This window comes from Chamaea fasciata, unplaced genomic scaffold (genome assembly GCF_029207755.1).
Source record: "Chamaea fasciata isolate MVZ Bird 193981 ecotype frontalis unplaced genomic scaffold, bChaFas1.0.hap1 SCAF_5, whole genome shotgun sequence".
In the NCBI taxonomy this organism is placed as follows: Eukaryota; Metazoa; Chordata; class Aves; order Passeriformes; family Sylviidae; genus Chamaea; species Chamaea fasciata.
This window is the reverse complement of record NW_027094090.1, coordinates 52,830,865-52,847,407: the sequence shown is the minus strand read 5'-3', so window position 1 is coordinate 52,847,407 and position 16,543 is coordinate 52,830,865. Positions and strand designations below refer to the sequence as shown.

At 39.6% G+C, this 16,543-nt stretch overlaps 1 protein-coding gene across 1 annotated transcript in view; it reads right to left on the bottom strand.

Annotated features, from left to right (window-relative positions):
- Positions 1-819: 819 nt before the first annotated feature.
- SCUBE1 (signal peptide, CUB domain and EGF like domain containing 1) overlaps positions 820-16,543 on the bottom strand; it is a 188,239-nt gene continuing 172,515 nt past the window's right edge. Inside the window, exons 15-23 of the mRNA XM_066183682.1 lie at positions 16,068-16,226; positions 14,856-15,059; positions 12,754-12,915; positions 8,932-9,099; positions 7,914-8,075; positions 6,381-6,578; positions 4,770-4,922; positions 4,209-4,288; positions 820-3,155 (exon numbers count right to left, since the gene is read on the bottom strand). Coding sequence (XP_066039779.1) covers positions 3,003-3,155; positions 4,209-4,288; positions 4,770-4,922; positions 6,381-6,578; positions 7,914-8,075; positions 8,932-9,099; positions 12,754-12,915; positions 14,856-15,059; positions 16,068-16,226 — 1,439 coding nt within the window. The 3' untranslated portion in view covers positions 820-3,002. The remainder of the gene's footprint in view (positions 3,156-4,208; positions 4,289-4,769; positions 4,923-6,380; positions 6,579-7,913; positions 8,076-8,931; positions 9,100-12,753; positions 12,916-14,855; positions 15,060-16,067; positions 16,227-16,543) is intronic.

Below are 16,543 nucleotides of genomic sequence, written 5' to 3'. Positions count from 1 at the left end.
TGATTCTATTTCTTTCAGTGCCTTCCTTCACCAACATAAAACCTGTGTTTGCCACAGAAGTCCACAAGTGCCTTGTCCTGATTGTGGAATCCCTGCCCTGACATGACTCTGGGGAACAGCAGCCTCATTCTCAGGTTGTCTGTCAGGATGAACTGGACAAAACCCTGCTTTTTTGTAATGTGGTTTTAAGCCAGAGCAAGCGGTACCAGAGCCAAATGCAATTTCTCTCACCTGTATTCACCTCTCACAGCTCTGTCGAGGTCCCACTACCAGTGGCCAGAACCGAGACATGTCCCTCTTATGGTTTCTCTCTGGCACTGGATTTCCCATGGAGCTAAGAACCTGGAAAATGTTATGGTGCTGCCAGTGGTTTCTGGAGTTTGGCATCAATGTCAAACATGTTGGTTTGTCCATGTCCAAACATGTTGATTGTTAAACAAAAAATTTAGCAAGCATTTTACTAAACTCAGTGTACTGTACCAGGTTCTGAAGTTTGCTTACTCAAGTTTGAAATACTAAAGATCACTGCGAATCATTTGCCAAGCGAGGAAGTTATTTTTTGCCATATTTTTCAAACCTTTTTCTTCATATCTTTCAGCAGAATGGCTGCAATCCTGACTCATTCTAATGGAGCTGAATAGAACTCTGAATAACCTATCAGACTTTGAACTACTGTTTGGCTAAAGTAGTTTTTTTAGCTATATACTCCTGCATAATTGAGTACCTGAAAAGATTTTTGCTTTTAAAATTTTTTTTTTTGTACAAATGACTACTGTTAAAGAAAAAAAAAATGAAAATATTCTTTCTAGTGACCCTTGGTGAATAATCAATAAAAGTAGTTTTTAACATCCTCAAGAAAAAGTTAGGTTAGCAGCCTTCAACAAAGGACTTCTATGTACAAGTGACATTTTTTAATGAGGGTTAATGTATATATTAAAAAGAAAGCACACCAAAGATTTGAGGTCCACGAGTGGAAAAAAAGGAATTGTTAGACTATATCATCAGGTTGTTCAGGCATAGAAAGAAAAAAATTATATTCTTCAACAGAAAAGGAAAGAAGGCAAGCAAAATTACAAGATCGTTAAGTAGAAAAACTCAACAGAATACCTAAGGTGTGTTTTCACAGAAGTGGAATATTCAACCACTTGTAGTCAACAGAAACCAACTGTGTAAATTTAAGCAGTACTTGCACAAGGACAAAAAAAAGTGTCAGAAGATAATCATAACCACCCCTAATATATGTCTTTGAGAACATCCAAGGTCATGTTAAACTACAGGGTAGACAGGCAGAAAAAAAAAAAGCAGCCAAGCAAAACTGTGTGTTAGTCTTTTTCTGAATGGATGCTGCGAGGAGAATTCATTTCTCCATTTAATAAACTTGTAGAATCAAAAGGGAAAATAATACACAAGAGGAAGGGACTGAAAAGGAAAGAGGTTGAAATACTAATTTAAAAAAAGTTTCCTCTCTCATTTGATTTAGCTTCTGTGCTAGGAAACAGCAGGAAACCCTGGATTTATCATCATGGTAAACCCACTGTTGCTCTGTGAGCAGGGCCTGAGCACAAGGCTAAAGCTCTCCTGCAGTCCTTGTGCTTAATGGGCACTGTGGCTACAAATTTGGCATAAAAGGGAGAGCCAGGTCTCTGCAAACACAGAACCTGCCCTCCAACTCTTCTGCAAAACCATGTTCACCCCTGAGCTCCTGCCAAGCTGGGGCTTGGACACAGTTGGGTTCCTAATGTTTTAGAGACAGCAGGTCCAGCAACAGCTCCTCCTTGCTGAACTCCTCCCACGTGTGTTGTCCTGAGGGTGACTCTGTTGGTCTGCAAGTGGGGATTCCCAAGGAAGAGGCAACAGCTGACCCTTTACTGGGCAGCAGTTGCATCTTCACTGATGCTATTTTTCCTGGAATAATACATATTGAAAGAGATTGTCCCAGAGTAGACCATTATTCAGTATTATAAAACCTCAAAAGGCTTCAGTTGGGTGTTAACAGAAGTGACAAGCACTTGGAGAAGTCATTTAATTGTCTACACAAAGTTACATATAGATATGAGAGTAAATAGGGTGTGTGGGAGTAAAGATTTAAGCATGAATAATATTTACAGTAACTAGAGATAACATTACTAATGTACCCACAAATAGAGGTATATATTTATATATTTATATATTGTACTTAATTAGATGCTCTCTTAATGGAAAGAAAACCAAGACTACTAGTGTTGTTGTTCATTTCTCACATATCCTATTGTAAATGTCTTTAAAGGGACCAACTGATGCAATGCATGGAAATCCAGAGCTAAATCTGTTTCAATTAAGTAATTGACAGTGGCAAACCTCTGAAGAAGTTTAGAAGAGGACAGATAGAAACATTAGGACATTAGGGCATGGGACTCAATCTCGTGTAATTCATAAACCAAAATTATACATTTTTTTCTTCTTTTTTTTTTTTTTTTCCTTTTTGATCTACTTGGACAGAGGTTCCACCAAGCCACAAATGAGAAATAACAAAATTTAGATTGTTTTGTTTTCTTCTAAAGATTCAAATATAAACTTCAAGTGCAATTCAAAATCCAAGTATTATTTATACTACATACTTCTTTCTATAACAGAACTTCTCTGCAGGTAGTTTAATCATATCTGAATAGATTCCTCCTTTCTTTGACAAAAGTTGTTGTTGATGAAAAATAAAAAGCTAGAAAGAATATTTTTACATAGTGAGATTTCAGATGGAAATTGAGGATACACTAGTGCAGACATAAACTTGGATCTACAACTAGATGTACTCAGGGATGCATAATTTTTTTTTTTTTTTGTAGTAAGAGTCCCATTCAGAACATTGACTTTACACAATTATAAAACATTATAGGTGTTCTTCAATAGCAATTGAGAACAAAGACTGCAAAAAAAAAAAAGCTTTCAAATTAGCAAATGTTTCTACTATGGAGGAAAGACAATATTTGACAGGAATGCAAAGTAACCAAAAATTGAATACCACTAGACTATTTGTATGGTCGTAGAAACCTGGAAACTTTCGATCGCAGTAGCTTTATAAATGATCTTGGAAACATTTCTTTTGACTCTTGCGCTGTGTACTTGAAATAGTTTTGAGGGTGTGCCAGTACATCAAAGAGAGCTTTAATCAGTTTCTTGTCCTAGGGGAGACAACATAGATATGTTAGATAAAAGCAAGGTTTTGGATTTGGTGTCTACATAGGTTTCAAAATTGAACAATCAGGTCTGTTTTGCCAAACTTGAGTCTGGGTAAAGCAGTGTAGGGAAACTGCTCCATGTTTCTGTGGAGTTTTAGAGGGATGAGTCTGCCTGCTGTGCTGGATGCTTTTTGTAGTGCTACTGGCAGGTGCTGCCCTGGCAGGGCAGAACTGAATTAACCACAAACTGCAGATGTCGAGCATTAGAACTGCAAGCTGCCTCTGACTGTCCTTCCCACCTGCTCCATGCTGCTGTCCAGGCCTTCCCCCCATGGATGGGAGACAAGGCTGGTCCTCGGTGATGCTGAGCTTTCTAAGGACCTTCTCCTCTACCTTGGGAAAGCCTTGATTCAGTGCTTCAGCTGAGCCTGTGCCTGGCACTGTGCATGGCACTGTGCCTTGCACCTGTGACCTGAGCAACCCAAAAGCTGGAGGGAGAGAACAGCTCTGGGCAGGGATGCCAAGGGAGCCAGCTCTTTCTCCTGTCCTTCCAAGCCCTACATTTACATGGCTCAGTCTTGCCCTCTGACCAGCTTTTTTTTCCGTTTAATTAGTTAGTTGTTGCAAGTGTTGCTTGTATCTTTGTAAAACCATTTCTGATTGAGGCAAGACAGTGATTTAGTGATACGTTATTTAATGCACAGCAAATTTAACGAGTCATTTAAACATTTAAATGCCAGACTGAAGAAGGCTCTCCAAACAATACGTCCTTCATTCTTGGCTGCTTTTCAAACATACAATCTTACTAATCATATTAGCATATATTTAATTTAGTTCCTGCTTCTACAAAGGACATAAGCACATGATGAGTCCAGCTCAGTCACTTGGTTTTGGGCTGCTTCAAATACCAGCATAAACCTCAGAAGACAGAGAACTGAATTTGTGGTCACCCAAATTATAATTTAATGACTCTATCAAGGTATTGAGAACTATTTTAGGAAAATACTTAGGAAAAGGAATTCTTGGTTGGCCTCAAGGAAAGCAGGAATTTCTTACCTTTAGAATTTCTTGATGGTTTTCTGATGCATATAATCGGCCATCTCGAACAATGTCTTCTATTAGTTGTTGGTAATCCTCTGAAAAATAAAGATCAGTTGAGTGACTGTGACATCCTTTGGGAGGGCAATAGTCAGACATGAGCTAGGCCTCCTCTTGAAGACAGAGCTGAGAAATTCGTATCCAGTTAATTACTCAGTGTCTCTCTCAGTGTCTGCTATATTCTAATTTAATCATCTTAAAATTCTCCATTTCTTTATAGCAGTGGTTTTGAATTATCCCTATAAATACTAATATCCTCAAAAAAACTACTCCCTCCAGATAATTATGCTGTATTGTCTCCACTCTAGCGATGAAGAAACAGAGATACAAAATAACTTTTCAAACGTTATATATGTTATACATATATGCTATTTCAAAATCTTTGCAACTAAAATTAAATGGGGCCCATAAAGTTTTTCCTCATTCTTCTGTCCCTGCAAGAAGTGTAAGAGAGATTCTAAAGGAAATTTTTCTGTAATTCAGATATAACACAAAGAGGAAAACCAATTCCATTCTCACCATCGTAAGTCACATAGGGGACCTGGAATCCTTTGCCACTGTTTCCTTCATTTGACTTGAACTGAATCCAGAGTTTCCTGGATCTTGAGGTAAATGCAATAGGTCTCTCATATGTCTGACACGTTTCATATGTAGTAATTGAAGTAGGAGAAGCTAGAAATAAAGTTAGACAATGTTCTTTATAAAGTAATTTTTGTACCCTTCCTCATATAGGGGTCAGAGATGTCAAATTGACAAGACCTTTCTCAGCTGACATATTCCTGAGAGCAGAAACTTTTTGTGATAGAATGGATGTTGTCCTTATTTGCCTATAAACAGAAGTAGTTTTTTCCACAAAGGTAATGGGAGGCCCTCAGCAAGAAGCTTAAGCAGATGGCGAGGTGTAATTTTTGATCTTTACAAAACTACTCTCAATATTAATTTTATTTTACAACTCTAGCATTATATGCCAGAGTACCCATATGCTTGTCCCAGATAGGTAAGAACAAGTGAGCTGCGTGCCACGCAGACACGGTAGCCAGCCCCTCACGTGGCCAGTTTGGGGAGTTCATCTGATAGCAATAAACCACTTATAAATAAAACCACAATAAAACCAGAATGTAATGGCTGGTATGGTAATTTTGGATAAAAGACTGCCACACCCTGCAGAGTCAGTGGCCCACAGAACAGTTAACCTGGATGTGGGGAGGTGGTTGGTGACAGCCAGCACAGCTTCACTAAGAGCAAATCATGCCTGAAGTGTAACTTTACCCTGATGTGTCTGGCTTTGGTCACTGTTGGAACCACAGATTGGGGTCAGAAGGACAACTGGTGTGGTTTTTTTTCTATGAAGTAAGTGCTTTGCTTTCAAAAAAGCTCATCTGCACAGGTATAATTTCCTTCCATCTATAGCAATGAGGTGTCTTCTGATATACAGAGATGTCAATACAGGCCCTCAAGGATAAAAGGTTGTGAAAATTGTTTTAGCAAATAAAAGACACCATTTTTGTGATTAAACACACTGTTTTGAACAAAAGCTTCGTATGAACAATTGCCTTTCAGGTCTGGTGCTTCTTGATTTAGCGACAAATCACCAGAAGGAAGCCCACATCCTACATGCAAAAGAGGAGTGCATTTCACTGGGATCTTAACTTCTGAAGTTGTTGAATTAACTTCATAATCAAAGACACAATGCACCCCCTCCATTCCACAGAAAAGTGGGATAACTTTGGCTTTCTTGAGGGTGTCAGTTGCACCAACACACTGCCTAGATTTAGGGATAACAGCAGCAGAGATATATTTACAAAAGATAAGTGAGAGCACAATTTGTACAGACTACGAGACAGTTCTCCAAATATAATTTATCACTGTTGACTTCTAGAAGGGCAGTGATTTATCCCATGTGGTAACTGGGCCAGACAGAAGCCCATTAACTGCTTTGTGATTCAGACAATAAACTTGAATAATTAATATCACTCTGCTAACTGTTATTGGTAGTGTTCTAACTTGCTGTGTCACTTCATTCAAGAAACCTTTTAGAAACATTGGCTACACTGAAGACAGTCATCCCTTCAATATGAACTATTCACTCCATCTGCTTGCAGGAAATATTACCCATGTCTGGCAACTTACCACTTTTTCTCATTACTAAAACATCACCACATTCATCTTCAATTGGGAGAAAAATCTCAGGTACTACGATGAGTATTCTTCTCTTTGGGGGTGGATTTATATTCCAAATGCATTCCACATTAGCTGGGTAGTCTCCAGGATAGTTGGGTGATTCAATGTAGCCAGTGTAGTCCCCTAGTTCTCCTCCACAGTGCTGGTCTGGGGAGAAACATCAATTAGCATTTCTGTTAGTTCATAAATTAATCTGAGGTGTTTTTCTAGATCTGTCATAAGCAAGTCTAAACTCTTCCTCGTGGCTTTAGAAATGTGCACATTCTCCATCTTTAAAGGAATATTTGATCCACAATGTTGCTCCAGCTGATTGCAAAACCTTAATCTCTGGTGCATCAACTGATTCAATGCTTCATCCACATTGCTTTAACTTTGCTTGAGAAACACAGGTAAATAAACATGATCCAGTAGTGGTTACCATGGATACTGTGCTGACCTGCAGAAGATACTCTGCTCTAACTTACTTGGTTTTTAACTGGGTTTAGCTGAGTGAGAGTGGGGGTCCCAACAGTCAGCCTTACTTGATAACAGATCTGCCTTGCTTCATCTTAGATTAAACCAGTTAATTAAGGATCTTCATTGATGGATTAGTTTTTCTTTCTGAGTTTTCACAAATCCTATTGAATTTGGCACAAGTTACTTAAGCTTGATCTCCCCAGGCCTGCTCATCCAATAAAATTAGATATATGTTTAAATATGTTGCTTAATCCAACCCCCAAATACTATGTAAGGTCAGAAACTGGCTTGAAAACTGAGAGGATTTAAGACAGCAGAGTAACAAGGATGGTTTTATTTTACAGGAAAATCATCAAACTTCTTCAAATTCCATACAAATATAAAATTTACTCAAATGACATTAGAAATTATGAAGGGCTTATAAGACACATGGCACATAATCAGATGAAAAACTTACAGGAGATCTGCACATGTTGGATGATATTGCTTAATTATTATAGAAACAGTCTCTTAAATTAGCATGGTAGAGATGAAAAAAAATGCTTGCCTAAAATGATCAGTAATTCACAAAGGATCAAATAAAAGCTTCCAAGAAGATCTCACTATCATAAGCGATTACCTGGCAGTTGCAGCATGCATGACCATATCTTCTAGTATTTTGCAATTATTCTAGAATGGCAGTTACTCTGATAGAAGATATTTTGCTCTACAGAGACACAGAGAAATATGCATCACTGTTGCACAACTTACAGGATCTGGGAAACGAAAGGCTCCGTAGTTTTAACTTGTAGCTGATACTCTCTGAAATCGTATTAGAGCTAAAATACTCATATGCCTCAAGTGGTACTTTCCCAACTTTTTTTCCTCATTGTTTTCCCAACTTTTACTATTCCCTCTGGCAGTAGATATTTGCTAACTAGGAAATATCTGAAAACAAAACTGAAGTCCAGCCTGACAGACGGAACCTTTGAGCTGCAGTTCAGATCCGAAGACACGCTCTGTGTCACTGATATAAATGTGACTTACTTTTGCAATGCGTGACATTGGTGGAGCCATCAAAATCTGTACTGGTGTTGCCAGGGCAGGTGATGCAGTAGTTCTGACCAAACTCAGGCTGGTATGTGCCCACAGGACACCGGATACATCTGTGTGTTGTGGAGTTGTAGTAGTGTCCAGGAGAACAGTGAACTGCAAGGTATGAGGTGTATTATTTTCAAAACGTAGCAACCTCCAGTGCAGAGAGCTTTACTCTGCCCCGGACATACCTGGTTTGCAACATACTTATTAGGCCATAAAAGGCAGAAAAGGCACCAGCTCCCTGTATTTCCCAGTAAAAAGGACCTTCCAACTAAAACCCCATGACTAGAGCTAAACCCTTATGAACTAGAAATGTGTGATATGTGTCTTTCACTGTGTTTGATATATTTGTAATAAACAGAAGTGGATGTAAATCCACCTCAACAAGAAAAATTACTTTCACAGTAGCAGGAAAGAGGTTTCCATTAGTGTCTGTTTGCCAGACTCAGCATGTCATTCCAGTAACCAAACAAAAATGCATTCGGGCAGATTCCTTCTTCAGCATTGGCACTGGAAGTTGACATTATGGAATACAGAATGCGTTGCACTCTTACAGTTTCTGCCTAGCCCATGAGTAATCAATCCTTAACTTTGTATAACTTTTGTAGTGTTTAGGTTTTTTTTGGTACAGTAAATAAAAAATATATAGGACATGAAAGTTAAAGCATTGTCTAATCCAAGTTTGTGTTATTTACTGCCACACAGTGGGGCTGATTCCCTTACCACTAGCAGTGCTGACCCCATACCTGCCTGCGGTAAATTCCAAAGAAAAGCATAAATCCTGTTCAGTCTGCACAGCCTCAGGAGACCATTCCCAGATTACAGATTTCTTGACCATTTCATTTAATCACATGCCCATGCAGCGACAATGTTTGCTTTGGAGCCTTCAAGAGCCCCTTGGCACTGATGATAATAAACCAAAGGCCAAGAAGTAGGAAGATGAAATGTGGAAGAATTTTGAATTCACCTTTGGTTTCACAGTCTTGAAAGGAAACAGCACCTTCGTATTTGGTCACAAGCCCACCGCCACAGGGAAAGCAGAGGGTCCTTCCTGGTTCAGGCTGATACGTACCAAGAGGACAGACTGTACAAGGTTTAAAACCATCTGCAGAGAAGTGCCCAGGAGAACACTGCCCTAGAAATTGAAAATGATCATCTGTATTAGTGTGTTGACTTTTCTGGATGAAGTATAAAACCCACTAGCAAGGCTTTCTTTCACTTAAACATGTGACATCAAGACAGCTGCAGATCAAATTCTAATCTTACCTGCAAATTTTGTATTGTCCCTGTGTCTTCTTCTTAAAACCACCATCAGTAAATAGAACTAGAAAGGATCTATTAAGATTTCAGTAGAATACTTTGTACTTTCACCAAGTCTTTCATCTCAGTATTTCAAAGCACTTTATGGGAAGAAATGTAACTGCACCATGCCTATGGAGCAAGTTTTTGTATCTCCATTTTAGAGATCTGGACTGTGGACCATGGAGTTTAACAGATGGGATGGTACCAGTCCAGCACCTTATCTATGAGAATAGGTAACACCAGCAGCTTTTCACGTAGTTGTGACAACCAGTGCTTGTCACGTGCTTCTCTGCCAGGAAACAGCGATTTGTGTAAAGCAAATTGTTTTGTGAATGAATCTACTGACAAAAGTTTCCAAACTCGCTCTCCAGGCAGTTTCTGATAAGCATTTGTTTGGCTTGGTTCTTGCTAGCTTGAGTACTTTACTCTGTGAACCTGAGAACCAGAATGTCAGGTTTTTCAAGATTATGGCATGAATCTTCACACCACTCCAGACTGGGACACCAATGCTGTGAGATGCTACGTATTCCCTGAGGTTGCCTAAACCCAGTACTTTGTAATTTAGCTTCCCAGAGAACTGGGCAGCCAACAGAAACAACTGGCTTGAAAACAAGGAAGTTTTGAGAGCTGTAGGTGTTGTTGCAGTCTCATAAGAACTCTGATACTTGGTAGGAAATGTTTGGGGCATTCAGTATCTTGGGTGCTTGGCATGAGTGAGGAACTTTGGTACTTAGGATGAACTAGAGCTCCTGAGTGAAAGTGAGGTTCAAATTCTGTCCCCACAAAAGCCAAACCCTGTGGACACCTGTGGGGTCAGGATCTCCAGGATTTACCTGTGCTCCCATCCCAGCTGGCTGGAATATGACCAGCCAGTACAAATGGGCTGTTGTGACACAGACATCAGAGAAATATTATGATGTTACTAATTTGAGGACAATTTTGCTCTTGTGTTTAGGAGCAAAACTGATCTACCTGGCCTGGTCCAATTGGTTATTGGAACCCAGACTGGAACATGCTTCCTGGTAGAATTTGTGATCCTTGTGGGGGTCCCATGCTGGAGCAGGCTGTCCCTGAAGGACTGACCCTGTGGAAAAGTGACTCATATTGGAGAACTCTTGCCCATAAGATGGAGTCACATTTGAGAAGTTAATGAAGTCTCCCGTGGGAGGGACCCTATGCTAAAGCAGCAGCAGGAACAACATCAGTGTGATGAACTGACCGTAATGGGAACCTCCATTCCCATCCCCCTGTACTCCTGGATGGGAGGAGGTAGAGCTGGGAAGGGGGGAGAGGTGTAGAAGAGGTGTTTTTAGGAGATATTTTATTTCTCCTTATCTTGCTCTGATTTAGATTGGTAATGAATTCACTGAATTTTCCCAATTCGAGTCTGTTTGATATTTCGTGAGTGGTCTCTCCCTGCCCTGAAGTTGTGAATCTTTGTTATCCTGTCTCTCTCCTCTTCAGCTGAGGAAGGCAGTGAGAGATCAGCTTTGGTGGGTGCCTGGTGTCCAGACAGGGGCAACCCACTGCAGCATGGAAGTCATGTGCAACTACAAGTGATTCCTGCACAGCAGGCATTTAAAATCTCTGACATACTTGTGGAATGTACATTCCTCATGGTTAGAAGTGAAGGTTTCAGTAAAAGTTTATTGGTTACTGCACAGGCATTTCTGCTCTGGAAGATGTGATGTCAAAATACTATTGATTACTGGCAGTGAGTACAGACAATACAAACTTTCTAACAAAGTCTTGTTATCAAAAATACACTGTTTCTTCACATGTGCTGACACAAATTTTGACAAAATCTTTGACAGGGAAATTTATGAAGTCCAAAGCATATTCTCTCTTGCCACTTCCACAGGAAAAGGGGAGAGCTGAGCAGAAAAACAGACTGTTTTGATCTGACAATAAACATTGTGAGATAAATCCACCCTGCAAAACTAATCAGAAGGGTTTTTGTTGTTGTACAGAACAATAATTCCAATGTAAGCCTTGAAACAAAAGTCTTTTTCTTCTTTTTGTTATACTGCTTTTGTCAGTCTTTATAAATCTAGAGTGTATTTTGGTAAGCTTTTCTTGTGTTATGGATAAATACAAATCAGCATAGCAAAGATGCACAGGTGTTTCAAATTTTTTGTCTGATAGTTCCTTCATACAGCAAATCAGCAAAATCTATCATATGTTTGGACTGGAGACACTGCAGCTATTATTTATTCAGTAGATGGGAAAAAGTCGCAGTTTCTCAAGTAACATTTGCCATGTGTTCTCTTTAGATATCCTTGAAGAACGCATTAATGTAAATTACATGGATGAGTTTTCAAGTTAGAACTTATGTTGCAGATAGGACAGATTTATTTCAAAGTCAATGGATCTGCTATAAACTAGATTTTGATAGTCTGTAATGAAATGAGGTAAAGAAAATAATTAACAGTTGTATCTTAAAAACTTAGACTGATCAAGTAACAGTAGAAGCAACAGGTATTAGCATCATTATAATTTAGTTTATAAATCATGAAGCTAAATCAGAGATGCTACATTACTTGCCAAAAGTTACGGTGCATTCAGGCAGAGCTGAAAATTGCAGTCATTAGTTCTGAGTCTGAGTTACAGATCCCTGCAGCATAACTATTTCAGATTTATAACTGCTGCTAATTAGAGCAGGTAAGCTGCATCTCATGCAAAACACTAAATGAGTAGGTTCATTATTCGACTCAACAATACCAGTCCAAAGTAATCCATCCCTTTGGCTCACAATATATGGATGAGTCCTTACAAGCCAAGGTACTTCCATACCTGACGTGAAGCACAAAGTGGTTTGCTTTGTTTGCTCCTTTCCATACCATAACTCACATTGCTGTAGCAGATCCCATCATCTTGTCAGCAATGTGAGTGGATGGCCTGAGCCAAAGCATCCGTTGCTTGTAAGTGCACAGAGATTTCTTCTGTTACCTTTACAAGACAGAACTGTGGCAGGCTCTTTCCTCTTTCAGCCTCCTTTCCTCACAGGGTGTGTGTGGCAACACCTAAATATTGGAATTCTGGCAACTTAAAGATTTTAGTAACATATAGTAACATATGGGACAAGATGGAGGTTTTTGGGCATTGTCTAAGTCCTTCTTCTTCACCTTCTTCTTCCTCCTTCTTCATGGGTTTGGGTGGTTTTCTGTAACTGGTTAGTAAAGTCTGCATTGCGGACTTCAAGTGGTTAGTTATTGGGTTTAAAGTAAAAATAATTTAGGTGGCATTTCACAATTGGATGGATTGTCCTTGAAAAGAGCTTGTAGAGACAGAGAGGTATTCCATTTTGCACCTGGTTAACTAGAGGTACTGCAGAACTCACGGCTTGTGAGACTGTAATATAGGTAAGAGTTGATAAACCTCTAAGTCCGAACACGAACTTCATCTCTCGTGCTATTAATCCCGACCTTGGCAGAAAAAGAAGCCAGAACCGTCACACCGAAAGCTTTTACAATCAAGTTCAACTTGCCTCCACATTCTGACACGTTCCGGGCGCCCGCTACTCCCTGGCCATCGTTACTGGGGCAAGGCTCACAGGTGAGTTGGCCTTCTGTGTCCTGGTACGTTCCTGGCGAGCACGGAACGCACTGATTGTGCTCTCCGCTATAAAAGGTGCCCGTGCTGCAGGTAACTGAGGAGACAAAAGGGGAGCCTATGTCAGGATGTTCACTTTGATCACATTATTTGCCCTAATATCGAATATTTAGAGAAGGTGGATGTCTTTAGCCCCAGGATTACGATGACACATGTTTTGCATATGTTGATCCAGACCCATCTCCATGGTGGTTTAGGTCAAGTTATATCAGGGTGAGGTCCTGCTTACTATTGTTAGATACTTATTTGTTATTGAATACCTATTATTAGTATGTAATTAGATATTTAGAATAAAGACTCAACAAAGAAAAGGCCTTGTCAAGCCTCTAAAGAGGGGAAATGATCCCTTAAGTTTTAGCTTTCATGTTTTTCAGAATCTGTGTTGCCTAGTGGTATAGTTCTGAGCCTCATATTAAGCGCTGGTAAGCTCTCTTCACGGAGTAGGTAGACAAAACAAATGCTTTTCCTACTGAAGACCAAGGACAACGAGTACAAGTTTCAGGCCCAAAACCATAAACAATGGTGAACTGAAGAGAGAAACAAGAAGGATGAGACCTCACAACCCGAGGCTGTGGTTGGACAGTTGGGCCCCAATATGCAAATTGACCAAAACTTATAAAAGTATAGAACCTCTTGAAGGGTAGTCCATTTAGTGACCATTCTAAGTCCACCTTGGGTGTAGCCCTGGTCAGGCTCTTGTCCTGCCCAAGGTGTACCCTAAAGGCCTTTCAATAAATATCTACTTTATTCTCTAACTCTGTCCAGTCTCTGTTTCAGGTCAGCCTTCCCAAGGCGTCACTATTGTTTAAACTATTAAATGGCTTTGTAATGCACTCAGGTCTTCATCACACGTGTGTTGTCAATAAAGCTGGGTGCAGCCTTAAAACAGTATCTTGCAGTTTATTAAAGCAGTGCTGCATAAAGTGTGGGAAGTGTGAGTTTTACTTTTTACCAGGTGCAGTTATGAGTTGGTTTTATGGCAGATGACTCCAAATAGTCTGTCCCCTGAGATCAGTTCTAGAGATTTTTCCATGGGCAATGTGTCTCCTGTAATAATTTCTGTCTCTTGCCACTCAAATACCCCAACTGTACAGCATCTTAAATACAGATATGAATACATATGCTTTTATTGCTTCAACAGGGCACATAACTGCATTACACATTTTTCTCTGCTGGATAGGGGTGGTTAAAATGTCTGAGTTTCTAAATACTGATAGCAACAGCCTTTCAAATACAGTTTCTAAATCACTGTTCTCATATGATGACAACTACCTCTGAACCCACTCACTGGAAGCACCTATCAGATGTGACTTCTTTTGACTTGTAAATCACTTGGTATCTCAAAAGCTGGAAAAATAGCTATCCTGATTTTGAAAAGATGTCTGTAAGTGATTAGAAAGCTTGCAGTGCTGAGAACTGTCATTAATAAATTTGCACTAGCACCCTGTCCCCAGCTAAAGCACTAGAGCCAGATAACATGGGAAAAGGTTTAAAGAAATCAGGTATTTTACATAAAATAGATTTCCTATATTTTTTTTTCCACTGGACCTCCTGAGCATTAAATATAACATAACCATGGATCATGGATTATTTGGTGGAAGGGGAGTGACACTGGTGATATAAAAGTAAATATATAGCAACTAGGCAAACATCATATTATTGTTTTACAGAATTGTAAATATATTTTGATAGGATGGGAGCAACTGAGAACTAACTGTCAACATTGTCTTGTGGCTGGTTTTGATACCTACCACCTGACAGCATGGGAATGTATCCATACTTTTGTTTTTCTACATCCATCTAATGAATTCCCTCCAGACTCTTATGAACCATGAACCATAGTCCATGCATATATGCCAATCGTTTAATTCTAAATCATTATCTCAGAGATTTCCTCCCTGGTTCCTCATGGAAAAGGTAATTTTAGACTGCTCGTTTTGGGGGATATAACTGAATATTCAAGCTGTTTGGACTTACCACATTTTCCATCCTGCAGTACTTGCCCTGTACTGCACGCTTCATGCCCTTCAGTAGCTTTAGCTGGCTTCTGAGCCACTTCATATTCTGTCCCAGAAAACTGAATGTAAAATTGCTGTTTATTAATAGATTTCCTCAATGTTTTGATTGCAGTTTGCAGCTTCTGCTCCATCCTTTTCCGAACACAGTCAATGTTACAGGTGTCTAGATGGGAAATGATAACAAAACTAGAAGCAATTGAGATTCATGTTTAAAAGAGGTGCTTAACAAAAAGCTTAGCCTGCATTGCACTATGACACCTCTGTTTCTTTCACTGTCTTGTCCGTATCAATTGAAGCAGCAGCTCACTGTATTCAAGATCAGGCCTTTCAAAGGGACAGGACAGTATCCTGAGGTCCATGGAACAGTTCCATGGCCTCCAAATGCAGCTGAATACTGCAGAAAGCAACAATCCCAATGTGTTCTCCTTTCAGGTGTGTGCTCCGTCTGCCACCATTAATGTTCCTGAATTTCCTCTGCCCACGCTTTTCTCAGTTGATTAGGAACTCCTGCCACTTCCCTGACCAAAACACTTTTATGTCAGTGACAAAAAGAAAGGTGCTTTCAGGCAAAACTACCGTTTGAATCACTTGGCTAATGAGGTGCCCTTCAAGGTTAAGAAATCTGCCTCTGAGGACTGACATCTTTATAGGATTCAGTTCACATTTTCTTTGGCTGGAATTTATAACATAATATTCCATCTAGTTTATAACATGAGGCAATTAGTTTTATTCTGAAGTTTGGTAAGAAAACATGAATTTTTCATCTGTGTAATAAAACTGTCTGATTTACAGACTAAATATTCAGCAACTAACATTTTGGAGGATATTTTTATTATCATTTTTGCAGAACTTCTAAGTAATCTTTATGTTCCCTGTACATCGATTAGCACTTCTGCTGTTTAAAGAAATCAGACTGGATTAAAAGCACATGACTTAACTCAAGGCCTTAAAATAATTTTGATGCAGGTTCAATTTTTGTTCCTTTGGCTTAACTTCATCCATGGCTCTTTTCAATTAAATCTCTGAAACTTTCAGTTTGGAAAGGCTGTTGAATAAGGTTTGTGCTAAAAGGTGTTCATTGGCAGCTTGATGAAATCGCATCAAAGAGATTTTAACAACACACTGAGGAACTAAATTCTGAATTCTCTCCACAGACCAATCTTTCACAAACCTGAGACTTCTTCAGACTTCATCTCCACTTCAAACTCTGCAGTGATATGGGACACTTCTTTTGATGGGGACTTGCGGCCTCGGCGTTTTTTCTTGGAGGAGTCACACTTGAGATTGACAAAGGTCACCTGGCAGTTATCTGTACAGGGGAACTGACCTCCTTTGCATGAGAGAAGCAACACAGGAAAGAAATCAGGTAGCAAAGTAGCAAGTGACAGGCTAACAAGTGATATCTCACTGGTAATCATGAATGCAGTGACAGATTTCATAACATTTCCTGTGTGCTGTGAGACACCTCCTTCTCTGGGAACTGCTGGGTTTGCTCCTTTTGCTAGTGAATGCAGAAGGCAAAAGCACAGTCTGGTGATGCTCAGCTGCACAGTGATGCCTCCAATGCCTAAAACTGCCTGGCCCTTTTCTGCAGAAGGACTAGAAAGCTCTTTACAGAAATTATTTAAAATCAGCAAATGTTATAAA